At 38.9% G+C, this 26,355-nt stretch overlaps 1 protein-coding gene across 2 annotated transcripts in view; it reads left to right on the top strand.

Annotated features, from left to right (window-relative positions):
- Positions 1 to 23,967, top strand: part of kif5ab (kinesin family member 5A, b) — a 110,914-nt gene extending 86,947 nt beyond the window's left edge. The window contains exons 20-29 of one of the 2 annotated variants that reach the window (XM_012869352.3): positions 1,970 to 2,071; positions 2,578 to 2,638; positions 2,743 to 2,814; positions 2,920 to 3,024; positions 6,244 to 6,457; positions 8,756 to 9,008; positions 12,975 to 13,036; positions 17,037 to 17,064; positions 17,293 to 17,363; positions 19,683 to 23,967. In XM_012869352.3, the coding sequence (XP_012724806.2) occupies positions 1,970 to 2,071; positions 2,578 to 2,638; positions 2,743 to 2,814; positions 2,920 to 3,024; positions 6,244 to 6,457; positions 8,756 to 9,008; positions 12,975 to 13,036; positions 17,037 to 17,064; positions 17,293 to 17,362 (967 nt within the window). In that variant the 3' untranslated portion in view covers position 17,363; positions 19,683 to 23,967. Of the gene's footprint in view, positions 1 to 1,969; positions 2,072 to 2,577; positions 2,639 to 2,742; positions 2,815 to 2,919; positions 3,025 to 6,243; positions 6,458 to 8,755; positions 9,009 to 12,974; positions 13,037 to 17,036; positions 17,065 to 17,262; positions 17,364 to 19,682 lie in introns of both variants that reach the window. The other variant, XM_012869351.3, reaches the window with a different exon arrangement.
- The last annotated feature ends 2,388 nt before the right edge of the window (positions 23,968 to 26,355 follow it).

Genomic DNA, 26,355 nt, shown 5'->3' on the forward strand with positions numbered 1-26,355 from the left:
TTTACTGCTAAGTCTTTTCTGTAATATTGAGAAGGGAATTTCAGTGGTGTAGTTCTGACCTGGTTTTATCCAGAGGCCAATCAATCAGTCCCAGTTTGCTGCCAAAATGTCTGCCTAGGCCTTGAAGCCCTGATGTGAATTTAAACTCCCGAGTAAAAAAAAAAAAACTCTGGTGCTTCTTCGTAATTCTTTGCTGCACACCACTGAACTGAGCCCAGAGATGCCTCCGACCATGGAGGACAGTTATTTTCTGTTCTGATAGAAAGATATGTGGCAAGGCCAGGCCAAAGGTTTTTGGCTTTAAAGAGTCAAGTAATATGTGGAAACAAATACGCTGCTGTGAAAAAGTATTTGCCCCCTTGCAGATTTCTTCGGCTTTTGCTCTTTTGTCTGATCTAAATGTATAAAATCACCAACTCATTTTAACATCAGACAAATATAACCGAGTTATATTTAATCTATCAAAGGTTATGTTAAAAAGTAATTGAATAAACCGTTTACAGCTGGTAGTGTGGCTCTCGGTGGCAACCATTGCTAATGATCTTTTACACTGCTGTGAAGAGATCTCTGCCCACTCTGCTTTGCAAGATTGTATTAATTTAGCCACATTGGAGGGCTTTTCATGATATATCACCTCTACAGATATAAGTCCAGACTTTGACTTGTCCAATAATACACCTTCATTTTTTATTTTGCCCTTTTGAGGGGTAGTACTAGTTAGTGCTCTTCAGATCATCGTCCCACTGTGTTACACAACTGCACTTGAACTCGTGTGTTTTCGGATTTTTTGTATCATTTTTAAGAAAATGTTAGTGTCAGCGATAGGCACCAGAAACCCCCGTGACCCCATGAGGGATTAAGCGGATCAGAAAATGGATAGATGGATGGATGTTAGTGTCAGCTATGGTTTTGACCTTAAAATCTTTCCATTGACAGCATTTTTGCCTGGTCTTTTTCATGTAGTTGAACCATGAGCACTGACATTAACCAATGCCTTTTAGGTTCTCAGCGCCCAAGATACTATTCTGGGGTCTATTGTGACTTCCTTTGTGAGGAAAAGTTTTGGTTGGCTGTCAACTCCCAGGAAGCTACGCCGCTCCTCTGTGTTTTCTCCATTTGTGGATGATGGCTCTCACTGGAGTCCCAAAGCCTTGGAAATGGCTTTGTAACCCCCTCTGGATTAATAGAGCCTTTTTCTTGACTTTTTATTTTATTGCGGCATAAAGTGTTGCTTTTTGGGAACTTAATAATAATAATAATAATAATAATAATAATAATAATAATAATAATAATGCATTTTATTTAAAAGCACTTTTCTAAATATTCAGTCACTTTCCATGCAAAAAGCACATCAAATCAATTACACAATTCAAAATAGTACACTAAACACATTAAAACACAAAACAGATTACACTGAGCTAAACATTAAAAGTGATTTTAAAAAGGCTAACTACATAAAGCTGCAGTTAGACGGGTTCTGCTTAAAATAATTGACTTTACAAGTCTGGCTGTGTGGCAGGTGTAACTAAACAAGGAAAAGTATAATTTCAGTTAATTCCTGATTTAAAAAGTACGGGTCAATACTTTTTGACAAGGGGCCAGGTTGGCTTAGAAAGATAATTTAAAAACTAATTTTTGTATTTATTCAAGTTATCTTTGATATTTAAATGTGTTTGATGATCTGAAACATTTGTTAATGGCAAAAATAAAAACTGCAGACGTCTACAAGGGGGTAAATACCTTTTCACAGCACTGTAGGAAAACATTTAGATATGAGAATCGCTTTTCTGCAGTGCAGTGTGACAAAGTAACGTGAAGAAAACTAGCTCTCAGGTGTGGCTTACAAAACAGATTGTATATCTGCTTTACGTTCTGCAAAAGCTGCTGAAGGACAAAGCATTTATAGGTCTCTCCACGTTTCTGTGCTATAAACGTGGCCCTGACTGGATCGGTTTTCTTCCCTTTCCAGCTGCAACCAGAAGCAGCAGCTCGAGTTGGAGCAACTGTACAGCGACTTTGAACATCTCAGGAGCCGGGAGCATCACAAGAGCCGGCAGCTGGAGGAACTGACGTGAGTCTCGTCTTTACTGTCCTGGCCATCTTTCAAACACCTCGCCATATGGAGTCCTGGAGGCAAGCTGCCTCTTTAGATTCCCGTCTTCCGTTTTATTCTTTTTTCTTTTTTCTTTGTCTTCTATTTCCTCTATTTATCACCCCCTCGCTCTGCCGCTCTGTCGGCGTTTTTGCAGTAAACGGTTCTGTAGGCGCGTACACCCTTTTTTGTTCCACAATGTTCTTCGTTGCATCTTCCGTCCTGTCCAACCCATTTTGCTTCTCCATTAGAGTTGCTGTTAATGAGGTAGCAGCTGGCTCTTAAGGGCCCATTTCTGCACTGACCTTTGCAGCATATTGCATCAGATGGCAGATGGGCAACACCCCCATGAGTGTAACAGCCGGTCTATGCTCCCTTTGTTCTCCAGTCATGAATTATTCTGATCCGAATGAGGTAATCATTTGTGTAAAGACAAGTTGGGTTTTTTAAATTTACTGTCTGGCCATGTTTTGGTCTGTCTGCAGGTTTCTCTGCGAACGGCACGAGCAGTCAAAGCAGGACCTCAAAGGGCTGGAGGAGACTGTTGTAAGTCATTATTCACGGTTCAAATCTAATCATCTCCCTCGGTTGCTGCCTATTCAATAAATAAACCACTAAACATCTAATTTACTCATTTCCTCCCTTTGTAGGCCCGTGAACTCTACACCCTGCACAACCTCCGCAAGCTTTTTGTTCAAGACCTCACGACTCGAGTTCGAAAAGTAAGACAAACCGAATGATCTTCAAAGTCCCGACGCTCCAGCATTTTCAAAAACACCAATTTCTGACACACAGTTCTGACAGATCTCTTTTCTTTATTTTGCCAGAGTACAGGGTTTGAACCGGATGATACCGGGGGATTTATCACCCAAAAACAAAAGATTTCCTTTCTTGAAAACAACTTGGAGCAGCTTAGTAAGGTTCACAAACAGGTAACACAAACAAGAGATATAAGAAAACAGAAAGCTTTTACTTGTCTATAGAGCTTCCCGTTTTAAGGGTCGTTTTCACATCTGCTTACATTAAAAGCTCTAAACTCTATTTGCTTTATTGGGATTTTAATAATTGTGACATTTCAGGGAAAAAACACAAGAAAGTGGCATGCGTCTGGATTCAGTCCCTTTTCTTCCACCTTCCATAAATAAAATTAAGTGTGATCAATTGCAAAAAGCACCAAATTAGTATCTTGGGAGTATTTAAATCTCAGCATGAATACAGCTCTCTTTCAAAGGCTTCAGATGGTTTCTGGAGAATATTAGTAACTATAACTCCATTCATAAAGAAAAAGGAACGCAGAATAAAGCTGTGGAGATGTTCAAAGCAGTATTTAGTTATAAAACAATATCCTAAGCTTTGAGCACCTCACAGAACTGCATGATTGGATCCAGAACTGTTATTCTTATCCAGAAGATGGAAAAAATACGGCACAGCTAAAAACCTGGATCCAGACGAAGGCCGCAACCCGGAACGCGCTGGTCTGTTAATAAAGTTGTTCCCTAGAATTTGAAGTGCTGCTGGAGTCTTCACCTCAGAGCTGCAAACCTGCCAAGATAATGCTGTCCACCTGAGCCGACAAGGCGTGTGAGGAGAGCAATGATCAGAGAGAGAGAGACAGCCAGGAGGTCCACGATAACTCTTGAACATGCTCTCCACAAATCAGACATTTATGGAAAACATGCAAGTCCCATTTGTAGAACATGCAGAAGAAGCTGTTCTGGTCGAATGAGGTCATAAAGACACTTTTAGGCGTACATCAAAAATGCTAGATGTGGAGGAAAACTATCCGCCCATGACCCTTTCACGCTACCAATACTGTGAAACATGGTGGCAGCATCATGCTGTGGGGAGGTTTTTCTTCGGCAGGGACAAAAAAGCTGGTTAAAGTTGATCGGAACAAGAACATTAAATAAAATGGAAATGTTAAATTCAAGGGATTTCCATGTGCTAGAATGACCCAGGCAAAGCCTCAACCTTAATCCGGTGGATAATCTGATGCAGGACTTGAACATTGCTGTTTATACACCGTATCTAATCAATCCCATCACTTCAAATCCAACTCAAATATAGTTGAGTTTGTTGATTTGTAGCATGGAAAACTGGAAAATATACAGGATATGAATTTTGTACGCTGAGTTTTTACCTTTATGCATGATTATTACTCTGTCGTCATTTGAGTTTAAGGGAGAAAGGGAACATTTTAAATTCTGCTTTCCTGTTGGTCAAAGCAAAATTAGCAGCCTCAGTCTTCTGAACATAGCTGTACATGAATTTCTTCTTGGAAACAGGACAACATGAGGTGTTAAATGGTATAAACTTAAGACAAAAGAAGCTGCACCATACATTTAGATTTAAGAAGCACAAATAAATCCATTCATTCTCAAACATGTTAACACTTTTATTTTCTGTGTTTGTACACAAGCACAAAACAAACAGACTTAAAGTCACACACACTCACTTCACATCTTCTTTAATATTCCTAAATGGACCGTTGCAGAACAGGAAGTGGTGATGTGCTAAACGTTTTGCAGACTGGCAGAATATTTTCAGGCAGGCAGATTGGTATGAGCTGCATTGCAGTAGTTTGTCAGGCTGAAAACCAATCCCAAGGATGCTGCTGGGGGTCTCAATCCCATCCGCTACCTGCTGGTACAGTGCGGATGAAAAAAAAAAAAACAAGTTGTGCTCGTAAATCAGCAACCTCTCCAAGGAACATGATAAGACTTTCAAAAAGAGTGGGGGGCAGTGGTAGATTCAATCATCCGTCGATCTGCCTAGCTGATTTCTCTTAGAATATCCCTTGCCTTCTGTGGGAGTCTTTGCTCTGTTCCTCTTTTGTTTTCTGTTTTAAAAAAAAAAAGAAATAAAAGATTCACTGCCAAACTGTAAACTCCTGCAGCGGAGTCTGAGGTCAATTATCTGACTTCATGAAGGTTATGATTGTTGGGTAAATTCGCCTGCATGTAAAGCCCTCAGTTCAGAATCTCTGCAGGACGTAGATTAGGTTGCATGATCACGCTCTGGCAGAATGTCACTGTTTAAGGGTTCGGTCATTATCCTTCCCACGGGGAACATGCTTGGAGCAGCAAATCAAACGCAGAACAATCTCCACACAGATTTTACTTCCCGAGGTCCTATTCAAACAATTACCCTCTGTTTTTATATGATTTACAACAGCATTGTTTGTTATTTTGTCTTTAGTTTTATTTTTGTCCTGAATAACTAAATCGTTTCTCTTCCTCCAATTTCTTTTTGTAAAGTTCAGTAAATGTATCAACAAATGACAGCCTCCACAATTATTGGCATCCCGCACGCTAAGACTTTGTTGCCGTATTTGAATTGTTTTTGACAAAGTGGTTACCGCACTGTTTGCAAACTACTACCACTTGTCAGTACCATTAGGCTCTAGCTCCATGCCAGCTAGTTGTTTTTGTCCTATTTTTAGAAACCTAAATAACCCTGCTAGAGTGCTCTCCGTCATGAAAGCTTTGACAGACAAAATGTTTAAAATAGAAATCTTTTTGCAAGATAATGATTTAAATGGTATAGTCAAATCAACAGAGAGATAGTTACGCAGACAAAAACAACTTTATTTCATGACCATCTCAAACCTAGAGCTGAAATCAAAACTTGTAGGGTAGCTGAAGAGCTGAAGGTACAAAAGCAATTATGAGACTCCCTCTCTGTTTGCTCTAACCTTGTAAAATATTACCGATGAATTGAATGCTGTCCAGTTGGTAGAGTCATACCAACCATGCTATATATATATATATATATATATATATATATATATATATATATATATATATATATATATATATATATATATATATATATATATATATACATATATATATATATATATATATATACATTTCAAGGGTGACAATACATGTGACACTGGTGATGTTGCTAGAATACGTTTTTTTCCTACTTTGTAAATATTTGTCCTCTACATTAAAAGAAGCCAAATAAAAGGTTTGATATTTCTGTCACACCTTTCACTCATTGTCACTCTAAAAGTTCAGTTTTCAGTGTAAAGATGAAATCAGTGCCACTGCAGATGCCACGCCACAGAGAAGCATTGAAACTAAATGCTGACATAGTCCATCCGGGTTTGGTTATTTGTTTTTAATTTTTTATCTGGGCTACAGCTGGTACGCGACAATGCAGATCTTCGCTGCGAGCTTCCAAAGCTGGAGAAACGTCTTCGCTCTACAGCCGAGCGAGTCAAGGCGCTGGAGGGAGCGCTGAAGGAGGCGAAGGAGGGCGCCATGAAGGACCGTCAACGCTACCAGCAGGAGGTGGAGCGAATCAAGGATGTGATGAGGCGCAATCCTTTCCGCCGCCCCCATGCTGCGCAGATAGGTAATATGAACACCTCACTCATACGCATGAAATGACATGTCTGCTTGCTAACCTTAAAGTCCAGATTACAAGCAATGCTTTGTGTGGCATACTGCATCTCTGTAAAAGAGCCCATAAGGAATACAATCTTGATAAAAACTATATTCAATTTTAATACACTGTAGTTATATTTATTTCCATCAAACTCTTTGTAATGCAGGAAGATACCAGTGGTGTCTCTGGCATGATACATTTATTGGGGCACTAAAACTCAGCACCTATTAGCAGCAACTATTTTTTTTTGTGATGCATACAACCTGACTCTGATCAGTTTTAAATTAAACAAAGATATTAGCATAAACCAAAAACAACAGAAATGCCATTTTATATAAGCTAAATGTAATTTGATTTTTATACATAACTCATATTGTTCATTTATTGAACAGAGAAGATTCACATCAGTCCTTCAGTGAGCTAGCAAGGACAACCAACACTAGATGGTCACACACTATCCAGCAGAACGTAAACGTAACCAGTGCAATTCCAGTATTTTGATTGGACGACCCGAGCTTGGGGCCAGGCCCTACAGGCCCCACATGCAGAGATGCAACAGGAAGATACTATTATTAGTATGAAATTAATCTAGACTTTTGATCATCATTTATTGTGCACATAAAAGACTCTCTAGCGCCCTCCTTAGGGGACTGTGTCCCTCAGGGGGAGAATCACTGAGCTATAAATGAAAACTACAGTGCTGCTTCTAATATTTCTTTAAACGTGTTGGACTAAGTCAAGCAATTTCATTTGCAATGGGATTCTCACACCTTCAGGCAAACAATAATCAGACGCATTCATCAAAGTTATTACTCAATTGAGCTTCCTAATGCAGGGCTGTTGAGGACACATTGATTTGTTTTTACATTTTTACATTCACTCCTTAGTCTTGTCATGGGAGTGTTATGGGCGAAGTTTTTAGGGACGATAATTATCAGAAAGGTAGGAGAACTGCTAATAAAGGTTAAAAAATCTTCAATGATTATTGCCTATGATTAAATATAATAAATTATTTAACAAGGATAGTAGTTGGAAAAGGCTAGTTATAAAATCTTCATATTCTTTTGCTAACGGGGACAAATCTGAACTCCTATTGTGAGATAAATACATTTCATCTATTAAGTTTCTCTTTAAATCAAACCCCTTCAGATGTTAAAAATGGTGCTTAATTTTTCATCATCACATTGTGTTTGTTTGTTTTTTGATGAAATCTCCCACACTGGGGGAGGCTTAACTTGGCCTGACATTTAGAAAAGCTCTAATTTCAGTAAAATGTATTTTTTCAACTATGAATTTTACATATGTATGTGAAAAATGTGCAACTAAAGACACAAGAAAAAAAAACATCCACAATTCTATATGTATAATTGACGTTCATTCAAATTAAGGAGATTTAACTTTACACCTGATTATGACTGAAAGACTCTTTGTTTCCTGGCATCTGTTTTCCTTTTGTCCCTGACATTTCATCCCCCTCACTTCTGATACTCCCCCGCCTTTCCATGGCACGGTGAGAGGAATCGCTAACCCTGCTGCAGCCATCCCTTTTATGTTCTTGCTGTACCTTCCTCGCAAACAACATTCCCAGTACGCTTTACCTCCACTCGTCTGTCATCTCTTTCCTGCCGTTGCTGGATCACCATTTTTTTTTTCTATTTTTTTTTTTTTTTTTGGATGAGCGTGGTGCAGCACCTTTTTTTTTTTGCTGAAAGTGGTTTTAAAACCAATCTTGTTTTGCTGTCAGGAAATAGAAGTACCTTTAAAAACACATTTTGCAGAAGCAGATGGATAGTGAGATGTTGCTGTTTACCAAATTGAACAACACTGCTGTGCTGTTTAAGTTTTATCTGTTGCATAGAGATGTGGCAATGACTGGAAAGCAGAAAACATTTAGGCTTGGAGTGGTTTAACACTTCGGTGGAATATTCCCCCGTGACAGGATTTGCACTGTATGCATTTAATGAAGAGAGGAAAGGCTTAGAAAAGGAATATAATTTATTTTAATCACCCGCTCCCATCATGATTGGTTCAGCTGAAGATAATTGCGGCGAAATAATGAGAGACACATATGCCTCTGCTAAGGGGAAACAAGGCATTGATTTATGTAAGAGGTTTCAAAATAATGGTTTTCATCACAGGATTATGCCGAGGCAATTAAGAGTACCTGAGAAGTTCAAGATTAACACATTCAAAGCTCTCCAGATGCATCACGAATTTTAGGAAGTTGAAATTTGTCTTTTTGGGGTCCCCTGTTTCCGCTTGCAGCCAAGCCTGTGCGTCCTGGCCACTACCCGCTCTGTGCCCCCATCAACCACTTCTTCATCCGAGGCTACAGCGAAAGCCCCGTCGCCTTCTGCAACGCCGGTTTCCAGAATAAAAACCAACCAGCAGCTTCCACCGATGCTTCCCCGACACGCGACACCCAGGCCAGATTAGCCGAGGGCGACTGCAACCAGAACAGCGCCGCGGAACACCTCGACCCGCAGAGCGACGACAGCAGCGATGCTCAGAACAACACGTGAGTGGCCGCACACGTTTACACATTTCATGCGTAACGGGCTTGAAGAACAGAGATTGTGACTCACACTATGTATTTTTACATTTTATTATTTAAAAAATGCCCTTCAGGGCCTCTCCGAGACACAAACACCTGGCTTCCTAACTACAAGGCCGCCACTCTAACCAGTGCTTAGAAACATAAAATACTGCTGCAAGCTCCTTTCATAATTTCTGACCACTTCCTTGAACTCCTGGCATTGTGGTTTCAACCTATCATTTCAACACAAGGTTTAATGTTTACAACTTTGTAAAGTCATAAGAATTTATTGCACTAAAGCTGGCCTGACAGCCTTTCAATGATAAACACATAGTTCAAGGTTCTGAGGATAAACTAACAACAAATACTGGGCTAAAACTATTTTTATATATTTACAAGCGAATAATTATCTTTATTTTAGCAGTTCAATTTGGGCTGTGCTGCTGGTGAGCGGGAAAGACCTCTAGACTGGAAAATGAATAGCATGTAGACATGGCAATCTGATCTGATCCATTATCTGTTGTGAGAGTTTAAGGGATGGGTTTGGATTTTATGGATGTGGGATACTCAGCAGTTTGTGTATTATTCAATCTTCACGAAGCTTTATCCATCCCAAGGAGCATTGATTTGAAACAGCAGCAATACAAAGTGGGAATATACAGCAATAGCATAGAAATACCTTTATTGTCCCACAATAGGGAAGTTTTGATGTGACAATAAGAGTAAAATAAATCAAATTAAATAAGGAAACTGAAGGCAACAAAACACAGTCATTATTTCCAACAGTTGTACTCAATTCTGGTCTTCGAGGTCCGGTGTCCTGCAGCGTTTAGACATGTCTCTGGTGCAACACACCTGACTAAAATGGCTGAATTACCTCCTCAGTCTGCATCAAGTTCTCCAGAGTCCTGCTAATGACCTGGTTATCTGACTCAGGTGTGTTGGTCAGAGTAACAAATAAAAGCTGCAGGACACGGGCCCTCGAGAACCACTAATATACAATATGCAATCATGCACACGGTAGTATTTAGTAGCTTGGATTTAGGTAAAATTCACACAACAAATGCATGATGAGGTAGAAACTGTGAAATTGGATAAAGAGATATATTGGCATCAGGACACGGTGTCCCCACTAACCCTCTCCCAGCCTGAGGTAGATGAAGTAAACAGTCTGGTGGCCACAGGAAGAAAGACTTCCTCTGGTGTCTGTTTTACTTTGGAGGGAGATAAGTCTGCTGCCGAAGCTGCTTCTGTGTGAGGTTATCACCTGGTGGAGAGGGTGAGCGCTGTTGTCCAGGGTACTACACAGTTTACACGGCATCCTCTTCTCTGACACCATCAACAAAGACCCCTAGGACTGAAGCAGCTTTCCTGATGATCTTGTTGGCCTTGCTGGCATCTTCTCTAGCACATCACAACAAATAAGATGGCCCTGACTACCGGCGCCCGGTAGAACATCCTCAGCATGATGTTACATACATTAAATGACCGGAGCCTCCTCCGTGAGGAGAGTCGGCTCTGGCCTCAGCGTTCCTGACCCAGTCAAGATCTTCTGTAGATAACTCCCTGGACAACCTCAGATTGGAGGTTCAGAAAGACGCTCCCTGCAGATGGAAGTTTTATCTATTTGCTAAACCTTGACATTGTTGCCACTTTTGCAATAGACTCTTGAATTACGTTGTAAATCATGTTGGCTTGCTAACACTACTGAGTGCTGCTTACTTAGCTCTTTCACTGCTCTATACATTTGGAGTTTTTGACTGTTTGTGTATACTTTTGACAGTTATTATATAAAGTTATCTACCATAATCTAGTCATTGGCTTCTGCATGGTCACATGGAGTGGTTCTGTGACCTACTTCCAAAAGATCACTCTTACTTCAAGGGCTAAGAAAAAAAAGTGTCCCCGTACAGATCTCGGCTTCTTTTTCTCCAATCAAATGATGGAGACATTTTTTTTGGGATCTGCAACATTTGAGTGTATCAAATATATATATATATATATATATATATATATATATATATATATATATATATATATATATATATATTCTCTCTCTCTCTCTCTCTCTCTCTCTCTCTCTCTCTATATATATATATATATATATATATATATATATATATATATATATATATATATATATATATATATATATCTAAGAGGGCAAACGCCACTGTAATTTAATCAGTGGTCATAATGTCTACTATGTCTTACAGTCAACTTTCTGAATTAGAACCATGATGACAAATGGGGCAATAAAAAAATCCTCAGAATCTAAATGTATTGAATTGTTTATTTTTCTTGGTTGGTTGGTACAGAGGGAAACAATTAAAACAACAACCAAGCTATAGAACGGTATCACTGATTAATTTGATTCAAAAATACTTAATTAATTCCTAAGGGAAATTAAAAATTGGTGTCGCTCATAGGATTTTCCTCAATCAGTTGTTGTTGATGGTGATGCTGCAGCAGGAAGGATCTCCTGTAGCGGTCTACATGGTCTACAGGGCCATCATAGAGCATAATGGTAAAAGGTGATGTTCCCAAAATGTTTCAATAGCCTCTAGTTCCCAGACACCTCGCAAAGGAAAATATGCTCCAATAGTCGCTCCAACAAGTAAATGGCACACCTCTTAGAAGCTGTAATTTCCTCACATTTTGATGATGTATCATGCGTCCATTTAGAATGAGGCTTTCCAATATATATATATATATATATATATATACATTTATGTAAATTACAGCCAGAGAAAATTGCTTTTGATTCTGAAAGACCAGAGCAGTTTCCATCATGCAGACAGCTAGAAAAGGGACCCTGTATGCTGAAAGCAGGTGGTTATTTCGATGCAAGAGAAGAAAAAAAACAGAAAAAGGATTGATTCTGCTTCGTTATGTCTTTCTCAAATTATTGTAAATAATGACTGTGATCAAGTAATTACCTAAACTTTGTTAAAAATATAACTTTTTATTATTGAGACTATAATCTGCATGGCTTTCGAACCTTCCAATGGAGAGTGTTTTACGCGATTTTAAAAATCAAAAGGTAAATAAATAAACATAGTCATCAGTTTCTTGTAGCACTGAGTGTAATGATGTAGAATCTGGCAATATAGCCCAAATCAGTACAGCAAATATTTCTGAAGATTAGTAGTATGTATCAAATATACAATCTGATATATTGTAGGGAGTTTTCTTTTTCTCAATCTCTGAGACAGGACAGCTGCGAACTGATGCAATAATAGGTGCAAATTGTTGCTGGACTTGATTTTTGAATCTGCATGATTTACCTTAATCTGAGTCATGAACCCAGTGCAGAAGCGAAGCAGATGCTGCATGCAAAACATGTGCAACAAATGAAGCAACATATATTTTTTTTCCACAGTTTTTTTCCTGTTGTTGAATATTTACTCTGGTATTTACCCTTATCTTCTATTCCTGTTACTTTAGAGCTAACTTTATATTAAACCGGTTTGCTCTTGTTTCTTCTCTTTTTTTCTCATTGCTATAATTGTGTGTGACTGTCTGTGTGTTTGCCACTGTCACACCCAAACTTCCCCATTGCGGGACAGTAAAGGAAATCTTATTCTTATTATTTAAATAATTCTGTTAAGTAACTTTATGACTGTAAAGTACGTTTTTGCAAAACGTACTTTACAGTGCAAAGGTTTGTGAAACTGATGTTTGTGTGAACTGCAAAAACGAAATTCAGCTTGGAACAGGCAGCCTTTAGCTCAGCTTTCCTGTGAGAACTTGATTCTTTGGGCTGAAGTTGTTCACATACCATCTTGTTGCCCATAAGGTGTTGACTCTGGATAGGACAAATACTCCTCTTATAGTTATGATCAGTTTTTTTCTCTTTTTGTTTAATCAATCAGAAGATCTAAAAAAATAAATACAAAGATGTTGAAACGTATTTGAAACATGTTCCTGTTTTATTTCTTCCTTTAGGCTTCCAGCTGAAGCAGTGAGCAAAGCAGAGAAGTCTTCAGAAATGCTTGATTCAGAGAACGGTGAGCCTCCTACAAGCGAATCTTGTTGAAAACAATGAGTAATGTTATAACCCTGATCAGCAGGGGGGTAAACTCACTTAAATTTACGAGTGTAATTTTCATGACTACCATTACGCCCTCATACCAGCTATTAAGTTCAGACGTTGTTTTATGAGCGCTTACAGAGTGCAAGCTGTTTAAGCAGTTCACAGAAACTGCCCTGCTGCTGTTGTTTCACCGGGCAGATTTTAACTTGATGTGATGAGAAATTTGGAGGTGCTTCACACATATAGGCCGGCTATCGGTTTCTGCACTCCTACAAGATGCGGACTGTCATGTTTCAAGATTGGCCCGGAGAATGTGCAGCCGACTGTGAGATTCTCCTGCTGCCTGAAGATTTTGTCCGTCTCAATCTCTCTGTTTGTGTATGTCTGTTATCAGCCGCAGACTCTGGAGGAGACAGATTAGGCTTGCAGTGTCATTACTCAGAGAAGCCGACAGACGAGCTGGAGGCCCAATTCAGCCTCTGACCCGACGATGACAGTTGTTTGAGTTGTGCTACGACATCACACCACTCTGATTCACTGGGAATATCAATAAAAGTCACAAATGGCGTTGGGATCGATTCATCAACATGCTGCGAGTGTTTAGGCTGTTCATTAAACATCAGACCTGACCGCCGTTCTGCAGAAAGCCCTTCAAGAAACTTATCAGCCCTGATGTACTTTGCTCTGTATGAAAGCAGCTGCGAGTTTTGCAGTTTCTTTTCTATTTACCAAAGTAGTTTGTATTCTGTTTGATTTATTTGCCAGGTCAAACCTCTAGGGCTGCCTGCAGCCCCTCGTTCCTCTCTAGTAATTTCCACTCTCGTGCTCCGGTGTGATGAATTTTAACAAGGGCTTGTGGGAAAACGTGGCCGAATAGATCCGTGAAGCCTGTGCCCCAAATCTATTTCCTGCTTTTCGTTGCGTCTCTTGACAGGCGATTTGCTGTGACAGCGGAAGATTTTTAGTACCTTTCAGAATCGGCTTCTGTTCTGTGTGTTTTCCCATTGAATACAAAACCAGTGAAGCGTGAGGTCTCATCAAACTGCGAGCTAATTAAATTAACTTCCCGTTGTCCATGACGGGGAATAAAAAACGCTGTCTTTCAGCAGCCTGAGCAGCAGTCAAAGCTCTTTGTTTGTGTCCAGTTGTCAGTGTGTTGTGTCATAGAGCCAGGGGAAAGTCTTGTGAAATCAGTTCTTGTCAGGGAAGCACAGTGGGAGATCATCCCTCCAAAGATTTTTTGTGATAAACTGGTTGCCAGCACCGGAAGGCACCTGGAAAATGAATTCAGCTCAACAGACTGCACAGAGAATAAATATGATCAGGGGGTGGGGGGGGGGGGAGCCACATTTTCTATGTTAAACGCTGCTCTGCTGCACTGATTGTCTACCAGTAATGGCAGCTTTTAAGAAGGATGTGCTTTTAATGAACATTGCAATGAAATTATGCTCTGCAGATGAGAGCTTTTGAAACCTGTGTGGTTTCTGGTATCTGCTGCAAGAGCGTAGATACCGGCAGCGGTGATTCTCTTCTTATTCAGGCAGGTCTAATGGAAATATTATATGATATATGAACAAACAACCAGGAATCAAGTTAGCATTCATTTTCATATGTACTCCAGCTTGTGTTTGATTTTTGGGAAAAATATGATATTAAAAGACTTCTTGGTTTGACCCACATTAACCAGAGGTCTGTATTTGCAGCTCAGTCCATTCTGCAGCTTTTTCTCATTTCATTTATATTCATAGTCTCTGTCCTGAACTTTCACTCTAATCCACTTTCTAATTTGCATCATCATGATGACAGGAGAAGACTTAAATTGCACAGAAACAATATGTATAATTCAAAAGGTACTATTCCTACTTCTTTTCCTTAGTTTCTTTTGGCTGTGACTTGAGTTGGAGTTTTTTAATATTTCATTATATTATGAACACAACAGCGATTGTTATAGCTTTTTTTTAACTGGCAGGAAATAATATGGTGAACAAGAGGAACTATTGCAAAAAATGGTGGATGATGATTATAATTGTGTGTGGAAAAAAATTAAAACAGCTCAGAAGCAGATAAAGTTGCCAAAAAGTGAGAATGTTACATTTGTAGCTTTAACCTCTGGTATCAGTATGCAACACGATGTCCACCAAAAACAGAAGTACCAATAGAAAAGTCTCCAGCTGGAATTTTGATTCAGCTTGTGAAAATACTATATCTGGAAATATGTCCTGTGAGAATGAGAAAGTGAGAAATGCCCTTTGAGAGCAGTAACATAGGGACCTAACAAACCCACACCCTGTGAAAGAGTTTAAAAGCACCAGAGGAGTTAAATTACTGCTTGTCAATACATTATTTTAGACTGCAGATACATGACGCAGTTTCTGCTCGGGTTTAGATCAGCATTGTTGACCTAATGTGCGTTGGCATAGCTGACTTTTTTCAACAGCTCTTTGGGGATTTAACTGCACTCCAGCGATGTAGGTGCGAAACTGTTCCGAGGACACCATCAATAATGCAGCTCATGGACTGTCATTTGGCCTTAAAAAATCAACTCCCATCTATTAAATGTTCATAGTCGAGCGTACTATTTCCTTCATTTCTTGTGGCAAATTCCAACAATTCCCACACTTTCCGCCAGTGGGATGGTAGAATGTGTTATTAGCTAGCTGAGCACCTAGAGCCGTTTCTTAAGGGGAGTTTTCCTTTCCACTATCGCTTCATGCATGCTCAGTATGAGGGATTGCTGCAAAGCCTTCAACAGTGCAGATCTCCGCGGAGTGAACTACGCCCGAGTATTTGGGGGCCTTTACATGGATACACTTCAAGTTTCAACATTACAGTCAGGCAGTTTTGTAGACAGCTCAGGGATCCGATCAGGTAGTGACACAGAGTACCGTAATGCTGAGAATATCCATTAAGCGGAGCGGCTTCATTGCTTACCAAAGTTATGCTTACACATTTTAACAGATTTCTGAGAATATTGTACCACATAAAATCAGTCAGTAAGCACGACTTTAATCATATATATAAGGCGCACCAGATTATAAGGCACACCATAAATTTTGAGAAGAATTAAGGCTTTTAAGTGCGCCTTATAGTCTGAAAAATATGGCACACAAATCTAATCTCCTAAGTGTCTGAGTAATTGAATATATTTTCTGTTTAGAAACTCTAATTGCAAATAAATGTTTTAAAAAAACTAATTCATTCTCATAGTCTGTGGCCCCCCCTGAGATAGCCTTGGTGCCCCCCACTCCACCCCACCCCCTGACGGTTTAGCTCCGCTACTGTACATGTTTCGCTAATGAAGCTAAAAGAAGCTTTTGTTTTTGTGTGACACTTCATCCTCACTAAAAGCACCTGCAGTTTCCTCGGTGGTCTGCCTGCTGCATACTCACTGCTAGAGCTATCTGTCACAGTGACGGCATGATTTGTGTTACGCTTTCATCCATCAGCCTTCACATGGTTCTTCGCTTAAATTCCAGATGTCAATTGTTTCATACGTATGAGGAAAAAAGTGTTTCTAACAGAGAGACAGTTGTTGGTGCATGAGGAGGAACACATTGCCCCTCTCTGTGTTTACTTATCAACTTTGAAAAAACAATTAAAATGCTGGTTGCAGCTTATTTAAGCCTCATAGTTTCTAAATTGTTTTAAATCTTGTTTTAAAAATGCATCCCGTTGGCCTTTAACTTCATTCAATAACTTGATTATGAACCCCTTTTCCGGAATGACGTATTTTCAATCATAAAGACCTAAAATTAAGTCTCGCTGCAGCTCCCATTGCCGTGTTAATGAGGCCGCTAGATTGCTAAAATCATGCAGCTGCTTGTTCCAAAGCTATTAATCTTCAGTGGCTTTGAGATGTAATTTTTTTTTAACCCACACGTGTCTTTTGTAACCCCACTTCCTCCTAGCCGTAACACCACCAACCCCTTCACCGTGCACCTGTCTGTGCCCTCATGTACTGTTTCTGTTCACAGGAAACACCACAGACATCAATGACAACAGGTGAGACCATAGCAGGCCCAGTTTGTCTTCATGCTCTGTTGCACTTGTGAATTAAGGACATGCAACCTAACAGCCCCAATTGCCTTCCCTCACTCCCTGCTCTGTTGCTGCCCCCTTGCTGCGGACACTGCTACTGCTGCTGCTGCAACGCCCTGTGATCTCGGTGTGTGTGTGTGTATTTATGTGTGTGGCTGTCAGCATCCGTCTGAATGTGAATTCTGCGTCCAGAACTGACGTCTGCGACAACCAGGACGTAGCAGAACTCTACAAGCCGCAGAACGAGGCTTCAGCCAGCTAAGGTAAGAATATAGAAAAGGTGTTGTCAAAACCCAGTGTTTGTGCACAACTCGTGGATCGAGAATTGTTGAAGAACAAGTCTGACAGGATTTTCAATCTTTAATATCAGATAGTGTATACGACGGCTCCATTAAATTGGCCTGCAGGACTTTTCACTTCCATTTCACATGTAGTGCTTAGTGGTATATTCTTTAATTAATTGGATGTTTCTCTGCAAACCTATAACTCTGCAAACTGTAACCTGCATACCAAAATAGGCTCTTGGGAATTAATTAAAATTGTATGCCGATAATTAAACATCACCTCAAAATGCAGGCTGGAACTATGCTGGAATGTTCTTCCCTCATCTATAATTCCGCTTTCAGATTGTTGCCAGTGTAAAATGGTCTAAAAAAAATGATTTATTGGTTTGGAACTGGCCCTGTTTTATGAACAACAACGTTGCCTTTGGAGGATCCAGATGGATTTCTGCCAAGTGCCAGAGAGAAAGAAAAGAAAAGGCTATGGGTACTTTAAGATACTTTGCCAAAAAGAAAAACAAATTCTAAGAAAACAGATGTCATCAGCAATTATTAATTGCTTCTAAATCACAGTCCAGCAATAAGTGCAATAGGAATGGCAACAAGAAATTCAAATGAGTGACAATTACATTATCTCTTGCTCAGTTTTTTAATTTTTATTTTTATTTTGGTGCAACCTGCAGATGTTTTCTACATTTATAAGCTCAGCTAGTCTGAGATTGTATGGGGCGAAAAGCAAAGTTGCATTTTGGGCCCTATTTTTAAATCTGCCAGCCACCCCAGGGCAAACATCCTCTTTTCAGAGGTCATCTGTCCTTTTTTGCTCACATGTTGTGCGTACGCCTCTAGATTCATGGCCTACCAGCTGGCCAACAATTAAACTAAAGATATCACACAATGTATTTTGCTTGAGCCTAAACTTTTTCACACCTCTACTTACATGTAGAACAGTGAATAAACTGAAACAAGTTTTTTTTCCCTGACATGTCATATTAGGTGTACAGTTTCAGTGCAGATGCAATAGATTTGGGAAAGAGGGGGTCATTCCATGTAAAGCTTACAAGCATACATGTAAAAGTGTATACATGTAAGTGCTTAATGATTATTTAGCAACTGCGATGTGCATTAAATGTGACCCCAGACCAGATACAAGATGCAGATATGATTAAACTCCTGATATTGGATTGTAACTCCATACACAAACTGCAGCTATAAAACTATAAAGATTTATAAATAAAGATACAATATTTTCATTTTTTTAAAAGAGTCATTCTCAATAAACCTGACTAAACATTTTACATTCGGAGATCTATATTCTTTGTGAGACGTCGAGCACTCTTGTGTGTGTGTGGAGGGGGGGGGCTGCAGGCCTGGAGCTCTAAGCAGCAGCTTAGGCTCAATCCAAGCATCCTTATAGCAAAAACTCTTCAGTCAAAGCGGAAGTGCATCAGCAGTCGCCATGATAAGTGCTGTCCGAATAGTGCAGTAAGGAAGGAGGTAGGAAAATAAGCCTGTATGCTCCCTCCCACAGCTAGTTTTTAGCAGAAACACCACATTTAGTTGTGTTTCTGCTCGACACCACCTGAAACAAAGAATTAGGTCATCAGCAGGACACTGCAGGTTCTGACTACAAGCCGCAGAGGTAGTTCAACTCCTCCAGGTGTGTTGGGCTAATGATGCATCTAAAAGATGTAGGACACTGGCCTTCAAGTACTGGAGTTTGTGACTCATGCTCTATGTCAGGGGTCATGAGCTCCAGTCCTTGATGGTTGGCGTTGTGCAACCTTTAGATTTGATCCTGGTCCAACACAACTTAAATGAATAAACTGCCCCTTCAACCTTTAGTCAAGTCCTGTTAATGACTTAATTGTTTGATGCAGTTGTGTGTTAAAGCAAAGATGCATCCAGAAGTTACACGACATTGGCCATCGTACTGTAGTTTGATACCTGTGCTTTAAGCGGTTCACACTGACCGATTTTGAGAGTTTACCAGGTTGAAATTTGACATACTTAAATGGTAAAGCTCGATTTGTATTTCAGAATCACGTTTTGATAGTTTTTGCGAACTGAAATGTAGTCCCTCTGCAAAGTCTAAATTTCTCCATAGAATTAAAGCAGTTTCCAAACTTCCTAGTGCAGATACCCGACACAAACTGAGACGCTCCTTCTGGCGATGTTGGCATGACTCACAGGGAGCTGTCTCCCCCTTTTCTATCATGTTTTTCTCTATGTGTGTTTTTCTAATGCATTTGACTGTCACTCTTACCCTCTGTTTCTATGTATGTGGCTGTCTCTCTGCAGGCAGGTGAATGTTTCTGAGGCCTCCACTCTAAATCTGCATGCAGATGATCACTGTTGTCCCAGGTTCCTCTTTATGCCCCGCTCCCACCTGCTGTAAACAGTCCTCTTTCTGTCAGTTCCCCAGCCTTAGCCTGTTCTTCTCTGCCTCCTTCTTCTTCTTTCTGTGTGTGGGTAACAATTTGGCAAGCACTGCATCTCGACTACCTGCCAGCCTACAACTGCAAGCTGCACCCGATCCCCGTCACTTGAAATAGAACGGGCCAAAAATAGAGAGGGAGAGAGAGAGAGAGAAGCTGCATTGCAATTTGTTACCACCAGGGTGTGCTCATTAGCATTAGGGGCAGAAGAAGAATGCTTCCGTTTTAAATCCCATAGTTATTATCATCATCAGTAAACTTATGGGTCCCGTGAATAATCAACTACCTAAAACATGAAAGGTAACGCTTGACGTGAAAACTGTACGAACCCGGTGATTACTTATTATTTATTCTTTTCGCTGCATGTTTATTTTTGATTAAACAACTTGTGAGGTTTTCACTGGTGTTTGACCTTGTTGTTTCTCTCAGTCAGAAGCCGACAATACTCTCCTTTGAATTTTTGGGGGGGCGGTGGGTTAAAACACATTCAAGGTAATGTTTGTCACAAAAATAAGAACCACTGCTGAACTTTAGAAGACAGGAACAGTTTTCATAATTAAAATTATCATTCTATTTTTCCCTTAAACAACCAGTGAATCATAATTTTCATCTCTACCTTTTGTATGAATTATATTTCAGAACTCCAGTAGAGTTTAGTTTTTATTCTGTTTGAAACCTATCTGGCAGCTGATTAGCTCTTCCTGTTCCTCTGTGTCACCAGTGGAATATAATGTTTAATATCATAGCTTTCAGGGCCAAAGGTTGTACTTTATCTACAATTTTAAAGCGCTAATACTGAAGTATTCATTCGACAAATGAACGCTTGAGGCCGAATATTATTTCTTTGCAGCTCTGACAAAGTGATTGGTCAGTTAAAAACTAAAAACCGAAAGCTTTGGTTACCTAGATCCCACTGACTGCCATCTGTCCTGAAAGGTAAAATTATTTGATTTGCTTTCCTTTTTTTCTTTAATACACATTATTATTAACTTTTAAAGGTTTCCCAATGTGAGCTTCTGACAGAAAGGAATAAATGAAAGGCAAGAAAGTAATGTAAGCCTCATGTCCAGAGCAGCTGGAAGTTTACGCTCTCGATCTACTGCTTTCACACGTTTACCTCATTCTTTGAAACAACACTGTGACATCTGTTAGTGAGAACATATAAAGAGTCGCCTTTAAAACACAATCCTACCACTTAATTTGTTGATGTTTTATTTCCATCCCTAAAGTCTCTGTCTATTTTCATTCTGCTAAAGATTTATGCAACTATTGCAGTTTAGACTACTTAGACATCAAGGCTGATAAAAGCAAAATGAAGCCGGCAAATCCTGCAGTAGTGCTTGACAAAGTTTATTCATATCTGATCTTTTTACAAATAAATGTATTTTTACAACACAGTATTCGACGTCACAATACAGTGGCTTGCAAAACTATTTCTAACCTTTGAATGTCTTCATATCGCTCCATGCAACAACCACAAACTTTGATTTATTTTAATCGGATTTAGTTTGATTGACCAATACAAAATGGTTTGCTAGCAAAGCAGAAGAAAAACTATAAATGGTTTTCAAAATAAGAAAATTTAGTTAAAATGAAAATCTGGAAGGTTTGGCAAGCATTTCTGTTTAAACCCATTCAGTAGTACCCCTAAACAACGCCCAGTTGCATTTAGACATCATCTACTTAGTAAATAATCCCGCTGTTTCATTTAATTTCAGTAAATAACAGGTTTTAATTTTTTTTTTAAATAAAACCATAAGCTTTTAATGTCTGACAGAGCTCAGTTCACTCCATTAGAAAATAGAGTAGAGAGCGTTGGGTTTATGCATATTTTATGTTTGAATTGGGCATTGGATATCTGGAGGACCACAATGAAAAAAAAAAGCTCTTGTGCTTCTTATGTTTTTACCCCCGTCGATGTTACTTCACTGTTGTCTTGAAGTAATATTGTTGCTTCAAACCAAGAGGCCCATGGTAACCCTGGAGGAGCTGCAGAGATCCACAGCTCTGGTGGCAGAATCTCTTGACAGGAACACTATTAGACATGCAATCTCCCTTTTAAAGAAGAATAATGAAATAAATTGTGGTTTTTGAAGAACACCATATTAAGTCATGTTTGCAGTTTACCCAAGTCATGAAGCAAATGTGGATTAGATTTTTTTTTTTTTTTTGGCGACCTGCAATCAAACAAGCCTGTACTAAATCAGGACATGAATACAAATGCACGCCACACTTTTCAATTTTTCATTACTAAATGATTTTGAAAAATATGCATCATTCTCTGTTTGATGTTACGACAAAACGCGGGAAAAAAAAACATCAACGGCATGTATACTTTATCAAGGCACTCCAAGCCCTTTTATATTTTAAATGTTGGAAAAACTAGCTTCCATTGCATCTTTATCTATATATATTTTTTATTATTATGTTTTTTTTTTTATTGTTGTTGAAAAAAGCAGAACCCGTAATAGATGTTTAAATATATTTTTGACTCATGATGGTTCACCTCATTCCCATACTGGCACTTTGTCATGAAGCGCCAAAGGAACCACAGACCCCAAAAAGAAAAAGACAGGTTCAGTGGTTGACATTTGTTGGTTTTTCATGTCAAAATTTGGATTCAGATCATTTGGTGCTGCAAAACTGAACAAAAAGACGTAAACAAAAAACACAAAGACAAATTGTTTTGATGGTCTCACGGTGTAGTTGTTAACATAATTTCAATGTGTATATTATCTAAAAAACAACTGCTTGCAAGTGATTGTTTGTTAAACTTTAAAATATAATTTCATCAGAGCATGGCAAACAAAAAAAAATATGTAGCAACTATTTTTATACTCAAAGAATTTGTTAGAAATATAGATTATTTATTGTTTGCTGTGTTTTAAAGATAATTGATTTGCTTCCTGTTCATTCTTTGTTTTTAAGGTTTGCTGAATGTGAAATATCTGTATTTTGTTGATGTGTAAATGTATTTTTTCATGCATTTCATTCACTGTAATGAAGGGAAGATGTATTTTCACCAGTTATTGAATGCATGTATGAAAGTGTAATCACCACAGGATTTTTGTTAAAGTGACTAATCCCGTTTAACCACCTCAGACCGAAACCAATGGGTGGGTTATCTTGCAGATTATCTTTTAAAGAGGATGCAACCTATAGCCTATTTAGGCTCAGCTGAACATTGGACAGAAGGGTTACTGTAGGTTATCGGGAGATGACAGAGTCCTGTCTTAGTCACCGACACTCACTGAGAGATACAACATCTCATCTCGGCCATTTTTCTGACCTTTGAGAATGCAGATAGGTTTTAAGATCTGTGGAGGGTGCAGTCAGAGATATCAGAGCAGATAAAGTAATAGGCCCAATGTCTCCAGCACAAAGATAGACAGCCGCTAAAAACGGTCCACCCTGTCATTCTGACGTCCTGATCAGGCAGTCAGGATCAGAGAGTCCAGGGTGACAGTCCAGGAGCTGCACTGTCATTGTCTGAGTGAGTGTGGGTGTTCTTCAATTAAAACATTTTCTGAACTTTGGTTTTCTGTGATCCCTTGAATATAAAAACCAATACAAATACAATATCAGCAAACCCATATACTGTCCCTTGCAAAAGCAATCATACCCCTTGAACTTTTTCCAATTCTCAAACAATACATCTTCAAATGAAATCTACAGAAATTATTTATTTACTCTCAAACTTCATCATCACCCTTTTTTGTTATATACCAATTCTTCAGTTCAGCATTTTCCCAAGGGTCAAAAAGGTCAATGCACATAAAGTTGAGTGTGCTTAAATACCTGACAAAAACCATGTACTGAATGTGAACGTTCAACCTACCTTCAGACAGTGAAAGCAGATCTCCTGTCATGTAGCAGCTCCCTGTGTTTCTTTTTTTTTTTTTTTATCAACCTGGAAATAATCTGGCGAGATGAACCCTGTGTGATACGCTATCCTGAATGTGAACGATATGAAGAACTGCAGGAGTTACAAAAAAAGGGTTTGAGGAGAAAATGTCTGTTTGTACAGTTGTGCAATGCTTTGTTTGTTTATGTCGTAGTGCATGGGGTATCTTCTCTGTAGCTGCAGAGAAACATCTTTGTTATTCCATGAAAACTCATTTGAATAAATATGATCCTGTGACCATGAACTCGTTCTCTTCTTTAATTATTTTATGACATTTTACATACATCAAAATACCTTGTCAGCTCCGCAAAAAAATAGCTATATAGCTTATTACACAGATTGGCCTTTTCACCCTGTATGATCTGGATCAGAGAATTAATGCGTTTTGCAAGAAAGATTACACGTATTTAACTGGGGAAATTTCAAGCTATTGAAATACCTTGTAGAGTACAAGAAAAAACAGACAGAAGAAGAAAGATCCACACAACCCAAGTCTCACCTTCCAATGCCAACTTCCAAGCATGCCTGGAGGTAGCTGGAACCAACCAAGGAGTATAGAGCCAGCATTGTAAGGAGCACATCTGGTAGTTCTGCCATGGATAAAGAAAACCCCAAATCAATCTGAAGCTCAAATTTGTGGAACACAGTTAATAGGCTTTTAAAACAATTTTTTATCTGGTTTGTAAATATTCGAATAAATTAAAAAATACCTTATTTAAGTAGTTTTCAACAAACAGCAGAGCTATGCCTTTGAGACACTAGAACAAAGCTCTATCTTAGCAAACCTAGGATATTAAATTGGGGTTTGGATTTGATTAATAAAATTAAAGTACCTAATTTCCTTTTAAGTTCTTCCAGAAGTTAACTTGATGTTGAAGCCATTTTTAGTGGTAATGAAATATAATGTTTACCACTTACTAGATAAATCAAGATCTAAAGTAGTAAAACAGATGGCGTCTGTAAATGCCGCTATAGAACAAATTCTCTTTTTGTTGAGGAACTAAAAGGATATTGCACAATGTCACATAAAAGAGACAAAGTTTATTTGTAAAGCACATTTCAGTAATCACACAATTCAAAGTGCTGTACATGAATAAAACATAATAAAACAAAACATAAAGAAGAAAGCACATTGCAGTGGAATAGTAGCAGTAGGTCAAGATATAAGACAAGTTGGACTACAAACGTAATGTAATGATGTTTCACTGTACTACAACAGTTTGAATTGCACATTAATATTTAAAGGCAACTCTAAAAAAATAGGTTTTAACCTTGATTTAAAGGAAGGGTTTCAGCATTTTTACAGTTATCTGGGAGTTTGTTCCAGATAAGTGGAGCATAAGAACTAAATGCTGCTTCTCCGTCTTTGGTTCTGGTTCTAGGTATGCAGAGTAGACTTGAACCAGAAGACCTTAGTGGTCTGGATGGTTGATACACTGATAACAAGTCGGTGATGTATTTAGGTACTAAGCCATTCAGGGATTTATAGACTGACAGAAGTATTTTAAAGTCTATTCTCTGAGATACAGGGAGCCAGTGGAAGGACTTTAGAACTGGGGTGATGTGCTCTACTTTCTTAGTCTTAGTGAGGACGCGGGCAGCAGCGTTCTGGATCAGCTGCAGCTGTCTGATCCACTTTTTAGGCAGACCTGTGAAAACACCGTTGCTGTAATCAATTCTACTAAATACAAACACATTGATTAGTTTTTCCAGATCCTGCTGAGACATTAGTTGTTTAATCCTGGAAATGTTCCTCAGGTGATAGAAAGCCGACCTTGTAATTGTCTTTACATGCTTTTGGAGGTTCAGGTCTGAGTACATCACTACACACACATTTCAGGCCTGATCAGTGGTTACTAGCTGAAGCAGCTGAAGTTGTGTACTAAGTTTTGATCGTTCCTCTATCGTTCCAAAAAGTATTACTTCAGTTTTGTTTTTATTCAACTACAGAAAATTTTGACCCAACCATGCATTTATTTCTTCTAAGCATTTACTCATCACTTGAATGGACCATAGTCACCTGGTGACATGGTGATATAGAGCTGTGTGTCATCTGCATAGTTATGGTAGCTGATGTTGTTTTTTATGATCTGAGCAAGAGGGAGCATGTAGATATTGAATAGGAGGGGAACTAGGATGGACCCTTGGGGAACCCCACATGTGATTTTTGTCGTATCTGATGTAAAGTTACCTACTGATACAAAAAATTCCCTGTCCTTTAAGTAGGAGTCAAACCAGCCAAGTGCTGTACCAGAAAGGGCAAACTGGATTTCCAGGTGCTTTAATAGAATGGAGTGATCTTCCATAATCTGCAATTATACGGATGTCATGTCAATACCCTGACAAGGGCGGTATCTGTACTGTGAGTTAAAGTAATACACCCCAAAATAATTAATTTAATTTTGAGATGGAGTATTGCTTTGTTTATTTTCATTTGAAAACATCACTGTAATTTAAATAAGGTTTTGAGAAATTTACCAGAATACATTGAAAAGCTACATTAACATGACATCGTACAAAACTTGTGAAAATACAGTAGTTTCCTGTGAAAACTATTACAGTGGCACACTGTGCATTGCTTTAACAGTAAATAACTGTGGTGAAACAGTAATTTAAACAGTCAAAACAACAA

This window comes from Fundulus heteroclitus, chromosome 20, assembly GCF_011125445.2.
Source record: "Fundulus heteroclitus isolate FHET01 chromosome 20, MU-UCD_Fhet_4.1, whole genome shotgun sequence".
NCBI lineage: Eukaryota > Metazoa > Chordata > Actinopteri > Cyprinodontiformes > Fundulidae > Fundulus > Fundulus heteroclitus.